At 39.0% G+C, this 26,457-nt stretch overlaps 1 protein-coding gene across 3 annotated transcripts in view; it reads right to left on the bottom strand.

Annotated features, from left to right (window-relative positions):
• Positions 1-26,457, bottom strand: part of grin2da (glutamate receptor, ionotropic, N-methyl D-aspartate 2D, a) — a 264,679-nt gene that overhangs the window by 76,733 nt on the left and 161,489 nt on the right. For all 3 annotated transcript variants that reach the window (XM_082520396.1, XM_082520397.1, XM_082520398.1), the window contains one exon: positions 4,849-4,963. In XM_082520396.1, the coding sequence (XP_082376522.1) occupies positions 4,849-4,963 (115 nt within the window). The remainder of the gene's footprint in view (positions 1-4,848; positions 4,964-26,457) is intronic.

Here is a 26,457-nt window from a genome sequence, read left to right as displayed (position 1 = left end):
TATGGCCTTAAATCACATGATATGATTATTGTGCTCACATTGACCAGCAGAAAAGTCCAGCAACAAATGATCTCCCTATGAGCATGGAGCATGTTCTGACATGGAGGAGAGAATTAACAGTCACTATTGAGTGACTACAAACAACGCTTCCTGCTCCCACAGACTACAATTTTTTTTAAACTATGCAATGTAGAGATTAGTACCAGCTGACACCCATTTCATATAACTGATATATCATTCTTGAGATTGTGAAGCAAAGCATCATTGTCATCATATGACCCCTCAACTTGAATGTAGGGAATAAACCTCCCAAAATCTATGGGAAACTGGAGGAGTGTCTGAATCCTAATGATGGAAGCATAACTTTAATAACATGATTTGTGAAATATATTACGTGGATGTCTTAGCAGTGGTTTTACTGATGTTTGGATTGCATCATTTTAATGCAGTAAATCGCCCGTTGTGAACCACCTGTATTTTTTATTTAAAGTCTTCTGTGCTTTGCACGTTTCTGGTAAATCTCTGCAGTAATTTTAAGGCCAAAGCCAACACTCGGCATCACAGCAGATTCAGTTCAAATGAGAAATGTTTTATTTTCTTATTTAGTGTTTGTTGATCCGCTGCTGCACTTTACATTGAAAGTATCACCACCTCCTAATGATTATGAAATAAGAGTCTTATACAGACAATACTACACCTTCATTTGTATGTTTGCAAAGTTAAAACCTACTTTGAGAATATATTCTCCTTCAGGTACAAGAATTGAACTGAAAATGATTTAAAAAGCAGCTGAAAAACCTTCATAAAGCCTGGTCTCTCTTATACAAAACACCAGAGAAATTAAGGGTCACACAAGACTTTTGCACAATGTTAAAGAAATTTTAACCATGTAAGCCATGCTTATAAGTCAAATAGAAGTCTGAACAAGTAACAATCCAGCAAACAACAAAATGAAAAATTAAGTTCTAACAGTCTCAGTTATAGCCTCCACATCTTGTTTGAGATCTAAAAGGAAGCCTGTGTGCAACAATATCATTTTCTTTATTTAATATTACTTTTATATTACAGTACTGTGCAAAAGTTTCAGGCAGGTGTGAAAAATGCTGTTAACAAAGAATGCTTTCAGAAATAGAAATGATTGTTTATTGGCCCCAAATGTATTCTGCAGCAGGACAACGACCCCAAACATGCAGCCAAAGTCATTAAGAACTATCTTCAGCATAAAGAAGAACAAGAAGTAATGGAAGTGATGGTATGGCCCCCACAGAGTCCTGATCTCAACATCATCGAGTGTCTCTGGGATTACATGAAGAGACAGAAGGATGTGAGGAAGCCTACATCCACTGTGGTTAGATCTCCAAGATTTGGAACAACCTACCAGCCGAGTTCCTACAAAAACTGTGTGCAAGTGTACCTAGAAGAACTGATGCTGTTTTGAAGGCAAAGGGTGGTCACAGCAAATATTGATTTGATTTACATTTCTCTTTTGTTCATCCACAGCATTTTGTTGACTGATAGAGGTAAAGACCCTACAATAATACTGAGAAAATCTTCTGTAGCTAACATTAGAAATTGTCCATGATGAATTTAAACACACTGTTCTTTTATCTCTAATCTCCATTGCATTTCTCATCCTTAAGCTGATAAATGCGCTTTTTCACCCCTAAATGCCAAGTACAATATGTTTGACACCTAGTTAGCATTTCTTTAAATCTGCTGTTTGATGTGGTTGTGGCCTGGTAAACCAAAGATGATGAGCTAAATGCTGAAATGCTCAACACAGTTGGGGTAAACTTCTCTATTGGGGAATTTCTCTACAAAATAACCTGAGCATAAGATATAAAAGAGCAGCACAACGGTGCAACATAACCTCTTATCTTTCAGTTTTTCTGCTTGCTGCAGCCAGTTTTTTTTTTTTTTTTTTTTTTTTTTTTTAAATTCTATCTACCCCAAGTGTATGGAAAACTAGTCAGAAGCCTATCTCCTCTGTCAATATTGCAGCCTTCATTCAGCAAAAATTCAATACAGGAAAGGTGAGATGCTTCAGAAAAGGGCTGAAGATTGTACTATGATTCCCACTGATAGAGCAGTACTTCAGTTTGCTGCCTCTTAGCACCAGACAGAACTATAAATCGTCGTTTTCGTGTAAGGTTAACTATTGCCAGAAGACTGAAGAAATACAGCAGAAATACAGAGCTCAAAAGCAAAGCGAGACCGGGTGAGAAAAGACATAACTAAAAAAGCTGAGACGTTACAAAATAAGTGCCCGTTGTTCAGCAGTCACTAAGCATCGTCAATATTATCACTGATCTGAATCTTGATGTGAGGCTTGTTATCTGCTGCAAAACAATCACCACCATCACCACCACTACCCTCAAACCACACCAACATTCAGTATAACTTTTTTTTAAACCTCAGAGTCCAGCATTGCAGCATGCTGCAAGCATTGCAGTGCAGCATTGTCAAGTTAATATGTTTTATCAAGAATGTGGGCAAGTGAAGAGAGAATCTTAGAGGCCTTCTTAGATCATATATTTGCCATGACACACAGAGAAGAAGTGAAGCTGGTGACAAAAGAATGGCCAAATGAGATTGTTCAACTGAATCTGACATCAAACAGAGCAAAACATTTCATTTGTTCTCTCAAATACTTCCACAGTTTCTTACTGTCTCTTTGATATATTGTTCATATTTCATGGTTTAGTTCACTATAATCATATGCTGTATAATCAGCATAATACAATGAGGACCAAACTTGCAATTGCAGTGTGGCCACCTCTATAAAAGCAGATGTTTTGGCTATTTGCTGATCTTTGCAGGTGTGTATGCCCCAGCAAATACACCCCTAAATCATATTGTACTACGCTCTGAGAAGCCTAAGAATGCTGGCAGCCAGTGCCAGTGGTGCCTCAGCCTCCTATAGTAGATGCACCTATGGTATGAATTTGAAGTTCTAGGTGATTTTCAGAAAAAGTTGACATCTGACCTCGACCTTGAAGTCAAGGCCACTGAGATTTAAAATTTTCTGAAATTTTGAGTCGATATGATAAAGAATTTCAAAATTCTTGGTGACATCATTCTTCAGTTATTGCATTTACAAGACTTTGAGAAAACCTGACCTCTGACTTTGACCTTTAGGTCCTCAAGGTCACTGAAATTCGATGAAGATTTTTAGCAGATGCACCTATAGTATAAAGTGCAAACTCCTACATCATCTTTTCCTCGAGTTATTGCATTCACAATCTTGGACCTGGGTGACCGCATTGTGCTTTTAAGCCTGCAGGGTAAAAACAGTTACCATCCTAAATGTGAAAGTTCATGAAAGCAACAAAAAACAAAACACTGAATAAGTGTGGCCAGGTTAGAAGGGTTCCCAGGAGTAAAGCATCCAACTTCTAAAAAGAATGCCTTGCAAAGTTGCATCTGCATAACCCACAGGAGTTCTGGAACAATGTCCCTTGGACAGACAAGATCAAAGAGGACATGTTTGAACAAAATGCACAGCGGCACATTTGCAGAAAACAAAATATAGCTCAAACACTTCATACTAATTACCAAAAGTGATGGTCGGGGGGGGGGGGGTAATTTGGGCTTTTGCAGCCACAGGAACTGGGCACCTTGCTGTCACTGTCACAAACTCCTCTGTACATCAAAGTATTCTAGAGTCAAATGTGAGGCCATCTGTCTGACAGCTAAAGCTTGGCCAAAAGTGGGTTATGCAAAAGGACAAAGATCCCAAGCACAACTCAAATCTACAAATGAATGGCGGAAAAGACAATAATTAGAGTTTTGAGTGACTCGACCAAAATTTTAGTTTATGAACCAAAATTCATAAACTGAAGCAACATGAGAAACAGAAGTGATGCTGTGAGAGACATTAACATAAACAATCATGTGATTGAAATTTCCTTTGAAATTTACAGTCTTGGCAGATTTGTTCAAAACAATATTTCCTTACTGTTAAAAATAATTTGCAAAAATACTTGATTCTAATATTATTTTAGTTTGCATACTATAATTTGCTGTAAAAAATATTGGTACTTCTTGTTCCTCAAAGACATATATATTTGCAGTATTTTGTGTTATCTTCTCTTTAAATGCTCCTTAAATCATTTTAAATGTCCAGATTCTTACATGAATACTCCTTAAATGCTGTATAGTGCTGAACTTTTAGGTCAGTGTTGAGCGACTGTAGACAGGTAACACACTACAGCAATGAGGGACTTACTGTGATGCTATGCAGTTAAAACAATGTGCTTGTGTGTGTGTGTGTGTGTGTGTGTGTGTGTGTGTGTGTGTGTGTGTGTGTGTGTGTGTGTGTGTGTGTGTTTATGTTTTTCTTTAAAATTTTGATTTTTTTTCCTTTCAGGTTTTCATTCTCAAAATTAGGGAGACCTTGAGTCTGCTACTTGCCAGTAAACATATTGAGTCTTAAAAGGTCAGGAGCAAATGGAACAGGGTGGGAAGAACAAAAAGGTTTACTTATTTCTTCAGGTCGAAGGAAAGCTTGAGGAATTTAAAGTACCCACAGAGGGAAGACCTTGGATTTAGTACTATTACTGTACAACTGCTCCTGATGGCAAAGATATTGGACTGTGCATTAGCACCTACTAACAAGGCTGAAAAACACAGACAGGAGTAGAAGGATGGAAAGGAGGGGGCCTAGGGGAGATCTAATATTGGAGAGAGGAAAGGAGGAAGAAGAGATGAGCTTCAGGCAGAGAGAGCATAAAAGGTGAAATTGAGCAGTGATGAGTTAGCATGTTTGATGGTGTGTGAAATTGTGGTTAGCCTATCTAGTTGCTACATTTGGGTAATTAGTGCCAATTTACACAGATATGTACTGACCTCCTCCCAGCCTCTCCCGTTGGAATAGGAGATAACATCAAGCAGCGGTTTGGATAAGTAGCCATCACTGTTGAAAGAGTAGTCCCGTCCACCTATGGATATATTGGTGAAGTACCTGCAACAGAGATTGGAGAGCAGATAAGTTCTTTTTTCTTTAATCTATATACCTCAAATATGAAATCAATCAATTTGAGTGGAATAGAAAATGGGAATGATGATATGTTTCTGCTGTTTTTAAGGCATTAATTTGTTATTAATTTGTCTCATTTAATTTGCAACAAAATTCTCTTTGTTTCCAGAAAAGCGTCTGTTTTGCCAACTTATTTTTTACTGATGGATTTCCATGATGTCTACTGAGTGCATCCATGAACCCACAGCATTAAGCTCTGCTCACTTCTACTCTATTCTTATCCTTGTTATCCTGTGTCTAATGCAAAAGTTCTAGGAAATCTGCAACACACAATTTTCAACCTTATTACTTCTTATAGAAATTAAAAATAGCAGAAACGTTGAGCAATTTCTGCTTCTTTTTATTAGAAAGAAATAAAGAAGCAAAAGGAAAAAGAAAAAGTCCAGAAACAAGAATCAAGTAATCAGAGCTGTGAAGGTAGGGCTGAGACCTGCACTGCAGGGAACAAACATCAGGGATTCTGTGCTAAAGACAAAACACATTTCTAAGAGGAAATGACATTGTTGAGGAGCTGAGACCATGAGGTGAAGCAAAGACAAGATGGGGTGAGACTAGGAGGGGGACGCAAGATAAAGCAGTAAATTCGCTAAAATGTTTCCCCGACTTCAACTACAACAGCGGGAGGCTTGCAGAAGAACAATATGAGTGTAAGCCATGAAGGTCTTGAGCGCACTTTTAATACTTGAAAAGAAGCAAGTAGCATTGGTGCAAAACAGATAGTGAGAGAGAAAGAGAAGGCTTTGCCTTTGATGTTTTGTAATGAAACATCTACCCTAAAAGCACCTGGAAAAGAGCACATCAAAGCATCCTAATGAAGCCTGCATGTTCCCAAAAACAAGCAACCTCACTGAAAGAAAGCCTTAACAACTCAAGTAACCCTTAATCAACAGTAATCAGTCGTGGAAACACAAAAATATACACTGCAGAAACAAGATGAAAAAGTGATATACCGTAGTAACTAAACTGTTAGCAGCCCAACATCTGACTATACTGAAAAGAATTCAATTGAATTTGGTGAATTTGATTAATATGAATTCAGATGTTTGCAGGCCCATTGCCACAGGTGGATAAAATCAGTCTACCTCTGCAAACATTTATGAAAGATTTGGTTGTTCTAAAGAGCTCACTGAATTTCAGCATGGGACTGTAATTAGATACCAACAGTGCAAAGAGTGGTATTATTACAAAGTGGAAGCACTTTGAAACCACAGCATCTCAGCCACAAAGTGTTGGACAACATCAAGTTAAAGAGTGAGGCTGCTGAGTGCTGAGGTGGAAACGACATGTTGACTCAGTATTTGCAGAGCTCTAAAGCACCTCTGGTGTTAACGCCAAAGGTGTTAACACCAGAGGGAGCTTCATGGCATGGGTTTCCAATGCAGCCACAGAACCTGGGCACCTTGCAGTCAATGCGTCAATCATGAAATCTCTGTATACCAAAGTATTCTAGAGTTAAATGTCCGACAGCTAAAGCTTGGCTGAAAAAAGTTTATGCAACAGAAGAACAATCCCGTGCACACCAGAATGGTTGACAAAGAAAGGAACCAAGGTAATGCAATTGTGCGAAGTCCAGACTTCAACCGGATTCAAATGTTGTGATGGGAACTTGCAAGTGACAGCAAACCTTGAACTGAAGCACCCTTGTTATGATGAGTGGATCAAAACTCTTCCACAGTGATTTAAAAAGAGTGATAAAGTCATCTAGAAAATGATTACTTCAAGTTATTGCTGATAAAGATGGTTCCACAAGCAAGGGAATTATTGAGTGTACTACAGTTACAATGGCCACTGTCTTTGGACTGTGGGAGGAGCTGGAGGACCCAAAGAAAGCACATGAAAACTCCAAACAGAAAGGCCTGAGCTGACCAGAATCCTTGAAACTTCTTGATGTGAAGTTAAAGTGCCAACACTGCATGACCTTGCAAGTAGGTTGGTTGAAAACACTTCAAACTTCTCATGTTTTTGACATAGTCATCATTACCTTTTTTTTTTTGACATGTAACTGCAACTCAAATGCACAATCTACTCCAAATATACTCCAGTCAGAAACTCTAAGATCAGAATAATTATTGAAGAGATACCTGTAAATAATAAAACAAGCATCAACCCACTTTTTTCAGCACCAGTTATCGTAATAAACTGAATAATGCCAAATCTACTGCAAATTGTTTCACATTCTGAATATTCAGAAGAATTCATTTAATGGATATTAACTTCAGCAGCCAAAACAGTGAGAACACCTTCGGCACATCAGCTACAGATGTAACCTCGTAGACCACGCACCTCTGATGGCATTTTTACAAAAAGAAGCCACTTGTGTATGTGCCTCTGAATTCATGAGTACCTATTTCATGACTGGAAAGTGTTTGACTTTCCTGAAAATGGAAGGCTTCTAACCCGCTGCTGTGCCCACAAGCAGCTGATGTTGCCTGACATCTGGCAGGTCCCCGAGGTCGTCAGTATTTCTGTTTCACCTGCTTTTACACCTGAGAAAAAGTCTGCCTCGAGGCTCGCAGTGGCACGAGAAAGAAATGTCTCCATCCCTTCTGCCAGGTAAAGCTGGATTGCAGCTGAGTGTAGGCTACAATGTCACACCTCCCACCCTCACCTCCCTTTTTTTCCTTTTACTTCCACTATCCTTTTATCCTTTACTTTGCCTCTGCTTCTTACTTCCACCCTACCATCTCAAATTCTCTTGATCTCCCCCCCCCCACACACACACACGGTACAGTACAGCGCAGAGATGCAGGGTACCAGCAGTGACAGCAGCAAGAAAGTCTGGAAGAGCAGCAGGAGCTGGAGGAGGTTGAGAGAGAGCATGAGAAATAAAGATAAGGTGGAAGGGAAAAAAAGAACATCTTGGAAACTGTGACTAGGATAAAAGTAAGAGACAGAGAGAAAGAAGAGTGCAACAGAAGAGGGAGACAGATGCAGACAGCGAGAGTGTACGCAATACAGAGAATAAGACAAAGAGGGCTGCGTGGCACAGAAACATGATTCACTGAAGTGCTTCACTGAGAATGGGTACCAGCAAATAGGTCTGCTACCGGCAGTGTTGGGGAGTAACGGAATACATGTACCGCCGTTACGTATTTAAAATACAAAATCCGAGTAACTGTATTCCGTTACAGTTACCGTTTAAAAAGGTGGTATTCAGAATACAGTTACTTTGTTGAAATAAATGGATTACACAGCGGTACTTTCCTGTTTCATATTGTCGCGGGTCAGGACTGTTTGGGTTTTGTTTGACAGCTACGTTCTGTTGTTCCAGGCGGCAGCGTTACGGTTGCCATGGTTACAGGGCGACGCTCTCTCTCTCTTTCTGCGACTGTGTGTTTCCTGGGTGAGAGAGCGCCTTTTCGTTGTTGTTGTTGTTGTTGTGCTAAGCTAACAGGCAGAATGCTACAAGCATATGTCACAGTACGGCTGTGTGCAGGCAAGAGTAGGACCCAAACGCAAACTCACAGAGTCAAAAGTTAAACTCAAAAAACACAGCTTTATTGCTGGCGTGGAGTGGGACACGAAAAACAATACAAAATAAACTAAACTGGGAAAAACTAAAGCTCAAGGAGCCACAGGGAAAAATCACACAGCTATGATGGAGGACGCAACACTGACAAAGAGAAACATGGGGCTTAAATACACTGAGGGATAACGAGGGGGAATGAGCCACAGGAGGAGAGCACAGCTGAGAGTAATTAAGCAGGACGAGGCAAGGGAAGCAAAACTAGAAACATTAACATAGAACAGACTGTGAAAGTAAAACAGGAAACACACTGACGGAACTCAAGACATGTGGACTTAACAGACTGGGGGAGACAGAACATAGGGATCTGAAACATGGAACAGAAAGGCACAGTAGATCAACATGAACATAACAACGCCACAGGGGAAGAGTAAAACTGAACACGATGAACACAGAAACACCAGACCTCTTCACAATAAAACAGGAAACATAATGAGACTTAGACATGACAACCCAAACTTCACAATGTAAGACACAGACATGAAACACATGAAAAGCAGGGGAGATTTACCATAGTTGGAAACACGAGGGGGAAATAATAATAACTAGAAACACTTAAGCATGATAACAAATGAACTTAGGAACCTGAAGGGCTTACATAAACTAAAACATCAAAATGAACTAAAACTCAAAACACTGGGTCATAAGACCCAGGATCGTGACAGCATAGCTCTAAAGAATGTAGCATCATGGGCAGTATAGTCCGTGTTGCAGGGAGAATGGACTGCCATACACGTTATGTGTCTGTGAGCGCGAGGAGGGAGAAAAAGGCGAGTGGAAAGGTATGAGTTGTCGTCGAGGAAAAACGGGAGCTGGAAGCATGTAAATATAATAATAACCACTGCAGCCAAGAAGAGTGCCTGATGAGCCCAGTTGTAAGTAAGCTATTAAGACTCGACTGTACACAGTGTTCGTGTTTTCCTCCGAAAACAATACGTTCCGTTGGAGCAGTCTTTCAACGCCTCTCTCTGTCCCTCGCAAGAAAAGTTGACCCACACAACAAAGTAAAGCTATTTTTCGGCTACGAGCCGACAGGGACCCCGCCGTATTAGTCAGAGGTCCCTTTACTACAGTTCGGAGTTGCGGACCTTCAGTAACAGTAATAAATCACACAGCAATAGTACATTCACGTTGGCCGTAAGGCCAGCAATGTTGTGGGGATGGAGCTGGACTCCCTCAAGGTGGTGTCGGAGAGGCGGATGCTGTCCAAGATAAAGACAATGTTGGATAACACCTCCCACCCACTCCATGACATGTTGGTCAGTCACAGGAGCACGTTCAGTGAGAGACTGAGATTACCGAAAAGCACCACTGAACGACACAGGAAATCATTCCTGCCTGTGGCCATCTCCCTGTACAACGCATCCACTTAACACACTGTTTGCTGCTACAACTACACGTTTCTTTTCCAAATATTTATTTATAAGTGACTTATGTATGTATGTATGTATGTATGTATATATATGTATATATTGTACTATTCTTAGTTAGCGTATTGTCTGTCTTGTCTTAATGTTGGTTTAAAATGGAGCACTGTAACAAAAAATAATTTCCCCCAGGGATCAATAAAGTATTCTGATTCTGATTCTGATTGTTGTAAAAAGCACGATAATATATTAAGTAATCCAAAGTATTCAGAATACGTTACTCTCATTGAGTAACGTAACGGAATACGTTACAGAATACATTTTGGGGCATGTATTCTGTATTCTGTAACGGAATACATTTTAAAAGTAACCTTCCCAACACTGGCTACCGGTATGAACCAGCAGCTGCTACAGGAAAAATCCAAAAGATGAGTTTAAGAAGCTCTTGAACCCGCAATGTAAATTTAACAACCAATCCTCTCCCCAACAATGTCAAATCAAAGGAATAGTTAATAGCATAATAGTTCATTATTTTTACTTTTCAAGGCAGAGATAAGATGTAACGAGTCACCTTTCAGTAAGTGCAAGGTTTCATCTCAATGGTTTATTCTGTTATACCCCTTACAAGATCGCTGTTGAATGTGTGACGTCTTAAATGGAAAGCTTTGGTTTTGTTTGTGTTTTCTGTCCTGTAGGTTCCACTTGTCAATCAGACGAGCCGCGAGTTCCTTTTCTGTGAATGTTTGTGTACTGAGCTGCCAGTGCTCATGCTAACTGCCCAGATCTTCCTCTACATGTACCAAAGAAACATCTGCTAAAGCCTCAGGGAACACCTTTGTTAAAAATAAAACATAATTAAACATTTTTGTCACAGTTTTGTTTTTTTCACCTTCTGATGTCACTCCTCATACAAGTATTTGAAATTTAAAAGAAATCACTTGATTTATTCTTTGTTGTTGTTGTTGTTGTTATCATTTTCAATCAGGGTAGGTCACTGGTAACTGCTAACTTTACTTTGCACACTGTTAAGCATGAATATCCCAATACCCCCTTCTTCTTATTCTTATTATATTCTTATATTATCTTATATTCTTATATTATTATTATGGTTGTATAAATGTTGAATGTTAAAATTCATCATACAATTTGTAAAAAATAAATAAATAGTGTTCTCTCTTCTGTCATATCTCTAGCCATCTGATAAGATAAATTATGGATTTATATCTGTGGATTTGGTTTGATAGTGGTTAATGGGACTGACATGGAAGTCTGATGGAATATATATTTTGGTTCACCTTATTTATGTAGTTTTACACTTTATTCATATTTGCAAATTTCTGTTAAAAAAGGGGTGTAAATATCCATCTTATTTTCATAAGCTAGCTAGAGACACAGTGACCACCCAGTGACACAAATTTTTATCTGTCAAGGAAGCTTCTGTAGGAGCAGTTCATTGCAGCTTGATCCATAAAACACCTACACAGCTTTGTTAGTGTCTTCTACATGTTCTTTTTCACTGCTGTAGTAGCCATTTCTTAATGTTTTGCCAACTTCCCTTTATTCACTAGGAGGTCTTTAGCTATTAAAAGTCATCAGATATACATATTTTTTAGATTCAATATGTTTTAAAAGTGAATGCAAATAAGTTTTAGTAAATATTATATTTACATCAGTAATGTTGACTGTGATAAAATTAACATGATTTCCTGAAAAAAAAAAACACAAACAACTTGTGACTTTGTGACCAAGGAGGCAGAGTCACATGAAGACAGAAAAGAAAAAAAAAGAGAAAAAAAGAATGACAGAGTGAAGCAGGAGACTCTCACAGACTCTCAGCGGGAAACCAGGCTCTATGCATTATACCTACACAACAGCTGAGCTCAGATGGAGCCTGATGTAATCGATGAATTTGCTACTGAGACATGTGACTGCTGTGCATCAAACAGTGGAGGAAGAAACGTTCCCAGTGGAATTAGTACCCGTTTTATGAGCATCCTAGCTGGGAGGCAAGAGAAAAATAAATATCATGGGGCTACAGCTGAAAAGAAGAAATTAAAGAACAGAAAGACAGCGGAGGGGAAAAAAAGCAAGACAGGGAAAGAAATAGACCCATCAATGTTGAAAAGGAAATAATTCAGGGATTCAGTGGAGGATAACACTCGGCTCACCCTGGTTAATCCACCTTTTCATTTGTAGCAATAAAGTTTACCCAGGCCTACATCTATTCCAGCTCACAGAGGGGCAGAGAAAAGCTCGCCAAAAGATTGTGGAAATCCTGGGCTAGACAGAAAGAAGCTCATCTTAGCGTTGATTTTCAGTAGGATGAATTGGATGTCAAGTATTTAGATCTGATTCAATACTGATGCTAACTTTAGAAAAACTGTGCCATTAACACAGAAAGCATGTTGAGGTCAGAATCAATGTTTTCCCATTTTTCCCTTAACATTAGCCAGAAGCTGAAAATTAACCAAAAAAAATTGTTGTATACAGTGTATGTATTTATTTATTTATTTGGCCTCTGTACACCATAAACCACTGCCACCATGATAACGTCAGCCCCTCCCCTTTTCAGCTTTAATTCAAGGTATTACACCCAAAATCCATTAACTATTTTTAGAGGCTAAAAAATGTTTTTTAATACTGCCTGACATCTAGGACCAATGGACATTGCTAAATTCTGTGTTGTCTACCTTGAGATATTCTCCTAGGCCATGGAGGGGGGGGGAACTCCAGGCATCGAGGGCCAGTGTCCTGCAGGTTTTAGATGTGTCCTTGATCCAACAGAGCTGATTTAAATGGCTAAATTACCTCCTCAACATGTCTTGAAGTTCTCCAGAGGCCTGGTAATGAACTAAACATTTGATTCAGGTCTGTTGACGCAGGGTGAGATCTAAAACCTGCAGGACACTGGCCCTTGAGGCCTGGAGTTCCTGCCTTTAGTACAGCCACCGTCAGCTGCTCATGGGTGTTTTTGGCTTTGGTTTTGTCTTTGATAACTAAAGCCATGCTCTACTGAATCGAAACCAGGGGACTGACACTGACTTGACCATCAAAGAATAACTAATTCCTTCACCTTTAAAATCTCTTGGGTTGCTTTTGCAGTATGTGTTGGACCATTATCTGTTGGCACTGTGAAAAAAATGATCAGTTTTGAGCAGAGAGTATATAGTCCTACAGTTCACATTCATCCTGCTACTTATGTTAGCACTCACATCATGAATACACATTAATGGCCCAATTCCAGTGAGAGCCATAGGTGCCCATATATACCATATCATTGCCTGCACTATGTTTGGCAGATCATGTGGGATCCTTCAGATCATGTTTCTCTCCTTCTCCATACTTTTCTTGTCCAGTAAATCCTGGTTTCATCTGTCCAAACATTTTCTTTTTCAGAATTATGCAGGCCTTTTGTGGTTAAATCTATTCTCTTCTTGTTGTTCTAAAGTGGAACCAGTGGTTTGCACCTTGTGGTAAACCCTCTATTTCTATTCACAAAGGCTTCTCCTGATTTGACACTGACATGAATTTTGCCACCGGCTGCCCACATATTTGGTCAAATTTGCTGGTTCTAATTATATGTCATCAACAATGAATGCATATTGTTTTTTGTTTTTTTTACATTGTTTAAATTCTGTTATTGTTTAAAGCATCTTCTTTTATAATAACTGTGTTAGTTGTCACAAAAAAGGGGGCAAGCAAGTCTATTGTTCTATGGCAGAAAAGTGAGTTAACGGTAAAGTCATTACAGTATATCATTCGCTAAGGCCAGAGACTGACTGACCAGTCGCTTAATAAATAAAAAACTGTGTTGTTTAACATCAAATAAATGGGGGAAAAAAGAAAAAAAAACACAACCTATTCTAATCTCAGAACATGAAATAGACACAAGCTTTCGGCACCTGTGCCTCGATGCTTCAGCCGTGACAAAAAAAAGGGGCTAATACTCCTGTTTAAAATAGAAAATGGTATTTATTCAGCACTTTTCTGCTCTTGCTGAGCACTCAAAGCACGTCTACACCACAAGCCACATTCATCCACTTACGCACACATTCATACAGCACTTTAATCTATGCACTTTAAGCACTTAAAAAAAAAAATCTATTTCTGATGGATCCATCAGGGGCAGTGGATGTTTAGTATCCTGCCCAAGGACTCCTCACCATGTGGACTTCACACTGATCCTCCAGATTAGCAGACAGCCTAATCTACCACTAAAGTCAAACTTTGTTTCTGTGATGTGATAACAAAGTCACCATGAGAAGATAGAAGGGGCATCATGAAGTACAAGTTTGTTGACTGGGAAACCTTTGATTGTATTTAATAGGCTTAGACAGAAATGTTTCATAACAATGAAAGGTTAATAAATTCCAAATGGTAGCCAGTGGATGTGAGGATCCTCGTACATGGTGATGGTGATGGGGCTAACACATGTTTCAACTGCTCCTTTTAGCAGAAAAGTCTTTGTTGGTTTGTTTGTCTTAACTTTACAGGAATATTAATTCCATGCTGATTATGAATAATTATGCTTCATGTTTGGTTATTGGTTTATCAGTTACCTTTAGCTCACTGTTCTATCATTGGCCACACTCACCTCGCTGTTGTTTCTTCTAACCAATCACACTAAACTCAACAGCTTGGCAACTACAAGTGGAGCTGTCAGGGCAGGAGTTGTTTCAAATTACACAACAGAAACAATAAGCAAGTAACAGATTCACAGAGTCCTTGTGGTGAAAATGATGAATCAATACTGTTTCATTTCAGATTCAGCAACTCACATCTAATATGCTGGAAAAACAGGTGGAAAAATTTGCCAAAAAAGAGGCAAAAAATGGTTACATTTTGACAAAAAAAAGTTATCAAGGAATTAGAGAACCCATCAAACATTAAAAAGCTATATATATATATATATATATATATATATATATATATATATATATATATATATAAAGAATTCTAATATCTTATCACATATTTTGTCTCAATCCCAGTATCTATGAACATATCTTAAGATGAGGAAAAAAAATATCAAAAAATACTTTTGATTTTTAAATATCATTTTTCATTCAGTCCATTACAAATGAAAAGAACATCAAATTCCCCAGTGTAATCAGAGGAATATCTCAGACGGGAGGTGTGCAGTACATTAGAGAGAGACTGTTCAAATGATCCATTTGGGCAGAGACATGACAAAGAGACTGCCTGTCTCTCTGTTTGATATGGCGGATGTCCTAATGGTTTATAGTCCTTCCCTAATAAGCACCAAAGCTGGTTGGTGTGATTTTTTCCATCAGTGAAAACATTCAGCCTTTTTGCAGGCTGTTGCAGAAAAGATTTCTTTGTAACCATGACAACTTATTCAAAAGTAAAAAAGAGATGCGTAGAGAGCAAGATGGAGAGTTAACGAGAAAGATGAAAAACAGCAATGGAGAGAGAGTTAGCTGGAATGATCAAGAATCATTTCATGCTCGGTGTAATGAAAGTCAGAGATTTGTCAGCATTTATTCACCATCTCTCTTCATCTTATATCCTCTTATCTGCACTCTCATGTTGATGCTACATAATCCTGAATATATTTTCAGGAGGAAAGAAAAAAAATGAACAAAGCATTACAGGAAGATAGCTTTGTGATTTCCACCTTTTCAAAGAAAATATATTGTACTGAAAGCTTGCACAAGTGTTCCAGAACTCTAAACATTAAAAGTCTGTTAGGATGTTGACATAGGAATAACCTTGTTTACAGATAGTTTATCTTGAATGCATTTGGCCATGGATATAATTATTCAGCATTTTTGAAAGAGAAATGCAGACGACTCATCTTTAAAATTTACTACTGAAACTTGAAACAACTTAGTGCAAACACCAATACAACTGGAAATGGATTTCTTCCATTCTGAATCTACCCCTATCCATTGTAAGTTATTCCAGTTGGTGGTGATGCTATAATAAAGTAGCCACTCTTGCATGATGATCGCTCCACAGATTTCATAAACAAAGACTGCAACGAAGCAGATTGTTTTCTTATTCTGACCAGCAGAAAAACATGGCAGTAGCCTAAATTATCAATTATGTATTTGATTGAAACATTCAGTTTATTGTGTAAGAATTCAAATTAAATATTGAAGTTGGCACACCAGGTTGAGTAATGCAATTTGGAAAGGGAATGAAAATCTGGCTTGTTAAAATGGCATTTAACTGTTTTAATTATGTTTGATTGTATCCCCTCTGTCTACAAGAGAACACGTGACACTGAGATTATTGTCTAAATTTATGCTTTTATACTGGCATTAATTTTGTACTGGGTATACATTGAAATTTTATACTTTATACTTTTGTAAATGTATAATTATTCTGTAGATAATAATAATAAATAATCACGCCAACAGGTATCAGAGTCTTTGTCCTTCTGTGTTTTTATTTTTTTACTTTTTGTTCTTTCACAAATCACATCTAAATCAAGTACAGCACATGGCTACATGACACAGTTCAGTGAAAGGTTTGTTCAGGGTTGGCAGGATCATATTTCTTGTTACTGTCAGAAAGCAGGAAATACTGTGACCCAGTAGGTGTGTCCTGTTCTGTCTCCAACCTTAGGTGCCACCCTCGTGTCCAGCTGACTCTACTCAGCAATTAGGTCACAGTAGTTAAGACAAGACAGGGTGTTGTTTAGTAATTCAGACTTTTTAACTTACTCTTTGGTTGACCAGCTTCTGGGATTTGTTTTGTCTCATTTCTCATGATGGTGATAGTGTCTTGTCTGTCTCTTTCAATTTAATTATGAACAGAGTCTCTGCTTTGACCATTTAGTCTCCTTTTTCTACCTGGACACTTTTTGTTGCTTCCCTACATCCTCTGGATTAGTTCAGGAGAATATAACGAGTGGGGGCTTGTCTAGGATCTGAAAAAGGGGGTCCAGCATAAGCAGTATTTGGTTTTTGCTTGAGATAGTTGCCACTACCCGTGGTTTCATCTGTCTAAACATAATACTATCTGTGGAAAATGCAAATTTACCCTATCTCTAACACACCAAACTTCACCTAATTATCTTCTGGAGCATGCTAGGCGTGAAGTAACTTGAAAGGCAAAAACGTCGGTAACTGGCGCCCTGAACTGCCTAGCCCCAACAAGGAAGTTATGCCCACCCAGGATTATAGTGACTTTTTTTTTTTTTTTTTAAAAAGCAAAATAATAAAAGAATGCCCAAAGAAAGAAGGTAAAAAGCTCAATTGGACACTCGCCTCACCTCACAGTGCTTCACTTGTTCCACATTTTGTCATATTACAGCTTTATTCCAAAATGGACTAAATTCTAAACACCAGATAACAAAGTGCATATTATTCTTTTTTTTTATTTTTAATAAGAAAGCTAAAAAATAATTTCATTTTTTCCACTTCATTATCATGAAGTATGTAGAATTTTGAGATGATCTTAGTGATGCCAAAATCAGCTGATACTCTTAATCCAGTTGGAAAGCTAAGTTTTCCAGTTTTCATAGAGGATAATTAAGCTGATGTAGCCTGCTAACACTGCCTGTGCATCTGGAAGCTGTAACTTTTGCTCTTGCTCATCTGGCTCTTGGGGAAGTGTGGTCGGAAAAAAGCAGAAAATGTTGTTGGTGAAAATGAAAGTCTTTGACCACAGAGGTACTTTTTTTTTTTTTTTTTTTGTGAAAAGAGCGAAGAAACAAATCGACAATATTTTCTTTATTTGTCATGAATAAATTATCATTTCAAAGAAGTTTTAAAATGGATGTTGAGAAATGATGTATCCATGCAGGAGTGTGTTCAAAAAACAGTTGCATCATTGTTTGTTACTGAAATAAAAAAGAAAAACTACAGAAACTGACCAAACTAAAAATAGATCAATCAATCAAAAAGACTTGCAGTGATTGACCAGCAAACTACAGGGCGCACAACAGCAACACACTAACATGTCTTTAGCGTCTCACTGTGAGTAAAGACACAAAGTTTGCCAAAGTAAACTGCAGGAGTCCACCGTGAAAACATTTCTAACCACAAACCTAATCAGACACTAATTACCGTCACCTTCAGTGAACTCAGAGCCAACCACAAGCCAGTAGCCTCAGTAAGAGCAGTGAACACATCAAAACAGTTACAAGGTAAGTTATGGAGATAAGAGTTAATTTCATGGTAGTCAGGTGTGCCTTTGTTGGACTACTTGGTTGTGTGACAACCTTTTACACATGATCAAGCCTTTCCCCAGCTACAATGATGGGATTGTGCTATATTATTTTAGCTTTCTTTGGATGGACTTTGGTGCTAATTAGGTGTTGCCCTTACACTGAACAGCATTTTGTAATGCTAGAAGCACTTATGGTTTTTCAAGGGAACCAAGCAAATTAACTTGCCCTACCTCCCATTGCTGACACAGAGGATACCGCCAATTAAATCTCAATTTAACTTTTTTTCTCCATTATTTTAAATCCTTAAATTATCACAAAACTGCTAAGTTATGACTGATGTCATAAGGTGCTGCTTTTAATATGCAAATCTAAGTGTACAGGTGCCTCTCTGTGATTGGTGGACCCAGAAGATGGAGGGATACAGACTGGTTACCTAAATAGTGGTGCTGTCAGCGTTAATCTCGTTAAAATGACATTAACACCATAACCGCATTAACGTGGCAAATCTCCGTTAGCAAGTTAGTAAATTTAATTTAATAAATTATTTAATGACCTATTTAAATAATTCATTTTGTCACTCCTGGCCCTCTATAGAGGCCGGCCAGTCATTTATCCTCTGCTCATCCCAAACAGCCACACCTTTACCTGTGAAGCATATTCTAAAAACCTTTAATGTTGTTTGCTACATCGAGGAGTTTGTAGGGGTGGACTGATCATAGTTTTCTCCTGTTTGTCTTTGTTAGGGAGTCACCTTATTGTTACCTGGTTTATTCATTTTAGATATGTTTGGTAAATAATTCAGATAGTTTCCTTGCGTTTGTTGTTTTGGCATAAAGTCCACTGTGAACTTGCATTCAGCTCCTTCTAAGTGTTAAAATCCAAAGTAAAATAACATATTACAAATAAATCGTTGTAAAATTGTACCAACTGTTTGCCGCGGCTGCTTGAGGTCTGAGGATGGATCACACTCATGTTGTGGTCTGGCCAACCCTAGACATGCCATAACAGTTAGTAAAATGAATAAAGAGAAGATTTAATAAAGAAAGAAATGCTAGCCCTATGCAGCAAATATTCAATGTGATTTTTTTATCAGTATCTCCCCCCTTCCTGTTCCTTCCTGCTCTCTCTTGGACTCTCTCACTCATTCACTCCTTCTCATATCGACTGATATGATTCATAGTTCATTACTTTTCATGACAGAGCCACTATGGGCCAGAGTCCTGTCCTCTGGTTTTGAACGCACCAGCAGAGCTGTCTCTGCTCTTACAGTGTGGAGAATACTGCTTGTATTTTATGCTGTTGTGCACACACACGCGCGTGCACACGCACACACACGCACAGTGTATGAGAGGTAGAAATGAGCTCGGGTTGAATCACACAACACAAATGAAAGGCCTGTGACCATGAACTCCAAAGGGAGAGGCGGCCTGACAGCTGAAAAGGCTATCGTGACTCCTGTGTGATTCAGATTCTGCAGTGAAGGAGACTACAGGAGCGCAGAATGTGGTGTGTGAACTAAATGGGCTACGTGTAATATTCATAAATCATTACAGGATATTTTGTGAGACATCTAGAGATGTCATCATGAAGAAGCTCTGCAAAAGCCATTCTCTCAAAGCCTGAATTGCTGGAATTTAAACAGCAAGTCAATGAGGAGACATGAGTAGAATGGCTTAAAGGAGACTGTCCTCCACCAGAAAATGGCCACTCACGATTTGTTCAACAGAGATGCAGTAATTGTAAATTTTTTGGCCATTTCTGTGTGACTTGCCATTCACAGTTTTTGCCTATTCCAATTTTATTTTTAAGAACTATATAAAGTATATGCATACAAAAAATAAACTTTTCCTCATTGCACAATTGTATTTTCACAACAGAGTAAATTGGTAAACTTGACAATTTCTCCCAAACTGCAGTAAGTTACAGTATCGTGTCTCATCTAAGTTAAAATAAAGTGTCCTGCTACGGTAAAGAGGTCCAACTAATGAGCTGAAAATAAGCTGCTGAACAACCACCTTTATTTCACATTTTCATGCTACTCACCTATGTGCAACAAAAGGTTAGTGTGTGGCTGTAAGTGTGCGTGCAGCTATTTGACTGCACCGCTCTGTGTGATGCATGTGCATGAAACTAACTAGCTCATAATTGGATCTCTCAGGGCAGAGATTCCTGTAAATCTGGAGATTCCAGTCAGTCTGTCAGTGCACGTGTATTGTTGAAGTGGTATTTAGTAGAGCCTTCAACTTTCAGCAGAGCTATGCACTCTGGTAACATATGAAATAATGTTGTCTAACATGTTGTCTTACATCCATAATTTGGTTGTAGAAACTAGTTGAAGTGATTTCTGTAATAATTCGTCAGAGTCCCCTTGATCAGCTTTTGTGTCCTAGCTTATACTGTAGTGTGGCGTTTCTGCAGAGGAGCCTGTGAGGTCCCGAAAACAGTTTTTTGACAAAATCTGTATATAATTGTGTTAGGTATGTAGTTTTCTGAACTTGTAGTGATGGTTTCATTTAAATTTATAGTTAAAATGTTCCTGGAAAGTGAGTTGTATGTGAACCATCTGACTCAGGCACCTCCAGTTTCCAATTCAGTTCAATTCAAGTTTACTCATATAGCACCAAATCGCAACAACCGTCTCAATTCGGCACAACAATACAGAGAAAAACCCAACAATCATATGACCCCCTATGAGCAAGCACTTTGGCGACAGTGAGAAGGAAAAACTCCCTTTTAACAGGAAGAAACCTCCAGCTGAACCAGGCTCAGGGAGGGGCGGGGCCATCTGCTGGGACTGGTTGGGGTGAGAGAAGGAAGACAGGATAAAGACATGCTGTGGAAGAGAGCCAGAGATTATCATCCTTTGCTAAAATTCATAAATATTTAGTTCAAAATGTCTGAACCATAGATAAAATTGATTAAAAAAAAGTTTTAATTAAAAAAAGTTTTGCAGACTTGAACGAGCCTTTGCAGAAAAAAAAAAAACTGAAAAATTTGAGTTGTGTATATTTGTCACTACACAAATGATGAACAGATGAATCTTGAGCCCCTGAGAGCTGGATAACGAAAGTGTGAACAAAAAAAAAAACATCATAAGAAATAATCAATATATTCCACGGTGCACAGCTCACCACTCGAGCCGTCACTGGAGAGGAAGAGCAGCACTAAGCAACAGTCAAAAAAAAGAATGAGAGAGAATGTAAGCAGGGAAATAAATAAATAATGATAACAAATAAAAACCAAGATGTTGTCTGGAAGGACTATGCCCTTGGTCTGTGGTCCATAGCAGAATAATTATTTTGTGCTTTTGAGATGCGGGTTTAAAAAAAAAAAAAAATAAAAAGTCCTGCTGACAAATAAGAAATTATTCATGCAGCCGGGCCTTTGATTCATCTGTGCACCAAATGCAAAAGTATTTGGCTTTTTCAACAAGGATGAAAATGGGCAATATATCACTAGAAACACTCACTTCAGCATGTTATTCCATTCCATTTCTGACCTGAAACTCAAATCATCCTTTCTGTTGCATACTGCTTCCTCCTCTATTTGTCTTTCACCCCTCATTTCCCTTCTAAACTGTTTGTCTTTTCCTTTCCCTTCCTCCCACTTTAAATCTCATAATGCTCCAGTTGCTTGGTTCTATTCTCTACCAAAGTCTATCAATTTCTGTCTTTCATCTTTTAATCTTTTGTTCCATCACTGGCTTGTTCCAGTGGGCTTTCTCGTGGTAAAGTAGGTTTTCATTTCAGGTGGTTTTAGTTTAACTATTACAAAGCTAAGACTGAACTGAGCCAGGCATATTTAACATAAAAATGATATGGTTGGTGTGGATTCTGGGTTAAACCACGTTTCCTTGGAAAAGTGTGCATTTTCTGTCATTTGGTTCGAAGTGTTACCAAAGCACAAAATGTGCACACAATGGATGCCACAGATGTTACGTGTCCCTAACAAAACATGGTGTTCTACCAGCCTGTTCTCATCTTAGGGTGTCAAGTTACTATTATGTGTACATACTCTGACTTTATTACTTGAATCTTTTGCCAGGCTTAGCTCTTTCCTCCACAAAGACAGCATGTAACAACTCCACTAATAGACCTCTGAGGGGGTAAGAGTTGATATGAGCATCCACTAAAGCAGCGCAGGTCCCCATTAAAGCATGTAGGATATGCAATAAACATGTTTCACGGAGGACACTCTGACTTGGCACAATAGAAAAAAGCGCCGTGAGGTTTATAGTGAACCATGACAGTGAACCAGGGTGCAGAAAAGGTGGGCATCCCTAAGTGAAATGCAGCTTTCATCTAACACACCTAATGTACCTGTGCTTTCTCTGCTGTGACAAGTGAAAATGTCTGCTGTGAAGAGGAAGCGCAGGAAACGCACAAACGTGCCTCCTCACCAGCTTTCCTTACAGCAGCAATAAGGACGTAATACATTTGTGGAGGCTGTTTGAGATATAAGCATTTGTACTGATCATATGTTCTGTTTAACCTGAATCATAGTAGTAGTGTTTTGGTAAACTGGCATTGTGATAACCCTCACACGAATTCCCTGCATCACCACGGCCTTGCCACATCATTGTGAAGGTCGAGGCTTACATGCTACCACACTCAGTCATAAATATTATATATTAAAATGTCAAATTAAGGGTGGAGTAATAAGTCAAAATATGCAATCAATAAAACATTAAATAACAGGTTGTAACGGTGTAATAAAGTGTCTTTAAATTAGTTTTAATTTGCATAATTATGTAATAAAGTGCTTGAAATGGAGCAGCGTCTGGGAGGGAGAGTAGGTCAAAGTGAGCGAGTACCGGGAAATGTGAACAAAACAGAGGGTGAGAACGAAGACAGAAAGTAACTGTTTGGAGCAAAGAGAGAGGGAAAGAGTTAAGGAGAGATGGAGGAAACTCCGGGAAGGAGGACAGAAAAGGAGGAAGGGGAAGGACACAAGGAGCTAAGGGGCAAAGAGGAAACAGCTGAAGAGAAGCAGACAGAGGAAACATGAAGTGATGGAGAGGCAGGGAGAAGCAGAAAGATAATTAATGGGGAAGAGAAAGATGCTGAGGGGGAGGAGGAAAGAACGAGGAGGGGAGGAAAGAGAGCACTGACTGCGGAGTAAGAGTAGCTATTTCAACATCAAACAGCATCGGGAGGAACTTAATGTTCCTTTTACAGCTTCATTTGCATGTTTATAAGCAGGAGTGGCAGCTCTTGTATTGGACACACACAAACAAAACAGAAGGGCACACATTCATATTAGCGCTTCGCTGCCATCATCACACTACCTTCATTAGCACTGATAGCACAGGTCGCAGCAAGGATAACAGGGGAGTGCAATCATGTGTAAGAGTGTGTGCACGCGTTTCACAGACTTGACAGCTTTCACGGTGATGGAGGCGGAAGTCACAGGGCCAGAGGAGATCCGCTCCCCGTTACCGACGACTGGTAATTTAACATGCAGCAAATGCACCGAGTCAACTGCACATCAGCAGCATCTGCTCGGTGCTCTTCAGCTGAGGCGAGAAGGTGAGTCTAAGTGAGGCCTTCAATTCCTCACTGATTAAATTACATCTCAGGTAATGTGATTGTTAGCGGCTTCTCGTCCTCGTTCGTTCTCAGGCGGGCCATCATTATATGCATACAGTGTGAGGTCATAAAAATGCTGCGATGTGTAAATGGCGGAAAAAGCCATTTCATAATGACACATACGAGACACGGCAACAGGGAAACAGAACAGAGGAGCTTCTAATAAAAACATTTTTAAAAGAATTACTAAATTAGGCTCAAGCATCTATAAAGAAAAGATAAGTGCTTAAGAAATCCTGTAAAATCAAATAGCCAAGGCTTCCTTTCCCCAGCAACTTATTCCAGCGCTTTCACAGGGTGGGCTAGTCCGATGCCAGCACCACCTTAACTGGCTCCTTTTGATGTGTAGTAGTAACAGCTATTATCTGAGTTATGCCCGAACTCCAGCTGACTGCTTGTATCAGCAATCTTATCCTTTCTGCCATCACAGTTCATGGCGATAGATGAAAGCAGGAATGCAGATTGACCAGCTCTTTCTTCACTACAGCTTCCACATCACTGCCGATGCAGCACCACTTTGTCAGGCAGTCTCCCGTCCCCGTGTGAACAACACGCAGAAATACTTGAACTCCTCCACTTGGGGCAGAAACTCATTCTCCTCCTAGAGTGGGCACTCCACCGTTTTACAGCTGAGAACCAGAGCCTCACACTTCCCATCCCACACTCTGCTGCAAAGTAAACGTGAAGTGAAGCCACAAGATAATACTACCTGAAAATCTAATGATAGTGAGTGCTTTACATAAAATATGTTTTTCCGTCATGTTATGGTCTTTAACTTTGTATTCATCATCTTCACTTGTGTGTTGATTCATTCAAATGCACAAAACACTCATTTTGACTTTTCCCGTCTCTTCCATTTCTCCTGCTTCTTTTCATGTTTCCTCATATCCCAGATTTCCTTCTTTCCATCCTTTCTTCCTGCATGCCGTCATTATGCATTGTGTCCAAATCCAATTATCCAATTTACATGCAAAAGCGGCACATCAGATGTCTTTGTGAACTTGTTTCTCAGAGGAGCTGAGATGGAGGGCAGAGATGGTCAGAGAGGAACAGATAGATGAATGGAAGGAAAGCTGGACAGAGGGGAGGGGGTGGTGGGGGGTAATTTAATAACTAAAAAGATGAAAAAAGACATTAACAAAAATTAGAGACAAGGCAAAAGTTAAAAGGAGTATAAGAAGAGAGAAAGGGCATATCTGTATAAGACCTGGAGAGATGGAGGAGCAGAAGAAAATATGATGGAGAAAGATGCAAACCAGTTGAATGACAGACTCAAATCAGTCGACAAATTCCATGAATGAAATTAAATCTGAGGAGTTCATTTTCCACCCAAATATAATATCAGACAGATCAGAAAATTCTGTGAAATCACAAAAAAAAAATCATAAAACAAAAAAATCCACCACTACATACCGTCAGCTACAAAATGTTTTAGTTTTGATAATACTGGATTTCAAGAGATGAGACAGGCTCTGTTGAAATAAAACGTCTCATTGTCTAAAGGTTATTTGTAAACCAGCTAGCATGAATTCTTATTGTAAATACAATCCATGCTTCACAAATAGTTTACAAAGAACTTCATAGCAGTAACAATCTTGCTATTTCAAAGTTGCAACTGATGTCGATAAAACCTAGTAAACTGTTAATAAACATTAAAAAAAAAAATCTGAGCAGTAACAACGACTTCCAGATATCATCAGTTAATTATTAATTAACAATACTTATTATAAAGTGTTACCACAAAGGGGCACAATTGCATAGTTGAATCCAAAGATTGTTACAACACCTTACAGTAATGATAAAAATATAAAATGAACAAAATGCAAACATAAAACTCTACATCAACATAAACTAACCAGCTGCTCTTGCCGGCAGGCTGAAATGCACCACTGCATGAGTAACTGACTGCAGGCAGTCCCTACTGCTACTTAACTTAGTTCCTCTGCTTGTGCCTCGAAACTTCTCAGCATAATGCTGCCTCCTATTGATCTCTTAGAGGCTGTTTGTTTTCCTTGAAGGCTGTCAGGGGTCGGGGTGAGACGGTTTCTGACCCCCAGGCAAGATTTTCCTGATATGCAGTCTAACCCCATACCCTGAATATTACCCACAGCTAAGTAATTTTTCTAAATGTTTATTTTTTTATGTACAATAATAGGATTGTTTATTGTCCCCAAAAGGTAGTCCTATCCATAATATTGTCTGAAACCAGTCGAGGTAAAAATAAGTTCAGCGATCAGCTGTTCCGTGATTTCAGCAAGAAAAAGTTAGTGACAACATGTCTTTGTTACTCTTTTCTTTCACTGTACAGAGTACACAACCTCTGTGTGGGTAACAAACCACAAGACGATACTGTGTATGAGCAAACAGCTCATTCACTGCTGCTGCTCTGTGCCGCTCACTGACCGGAGCAGACACCGAAGGGGGTGCGCCTGCGGCGAAGGGACTGAAGGATGAGACCCCCACTCCCAGGACAGCACTGCAACTGTTTGCTCAAAAAGTCACTAGATATGTATCCACTATAGCGCAAGACATCACCAAATCTAATAGCAACGTTTCATGAAACAGTGAGGTGAGCTGAAGTCTCATTTGGAACAAGTGTAAATGTTGAAACTGAAAACTCACCTGACCAAGTATTCAAATAGTCAGGTTCAATCCAAGAAGCACAATAACCAAAGAACAAAGAACACCAAAAAAAACCAATTTTCTGCTGAAGAAAAAAATATATAACAAATGTAATTGATGCACCAGATTATTGTAAAAAGACAAAGGCAAAGGCATTTACTTCTGCGAGTCAA

This window comes from Aulonocara stuartgranti (assembly GCF_965226115.1).
Source record: "Aulonocara stuartgranti genome assembly, chromosome: 22".
In the NCBI taxonomy this organism is placed as follows: domain Eukaryota; kingdom Metazoa; phylum Chordata; class Actinopteri; order Cichliformes; family Cichlidae; genus Aulonocara; species Aulonocara stuartgranti.
Note: the sequence above shows the minus strand (reverse complement) of the source record. Positions and strands in the feature narration are given on the sequence as shown.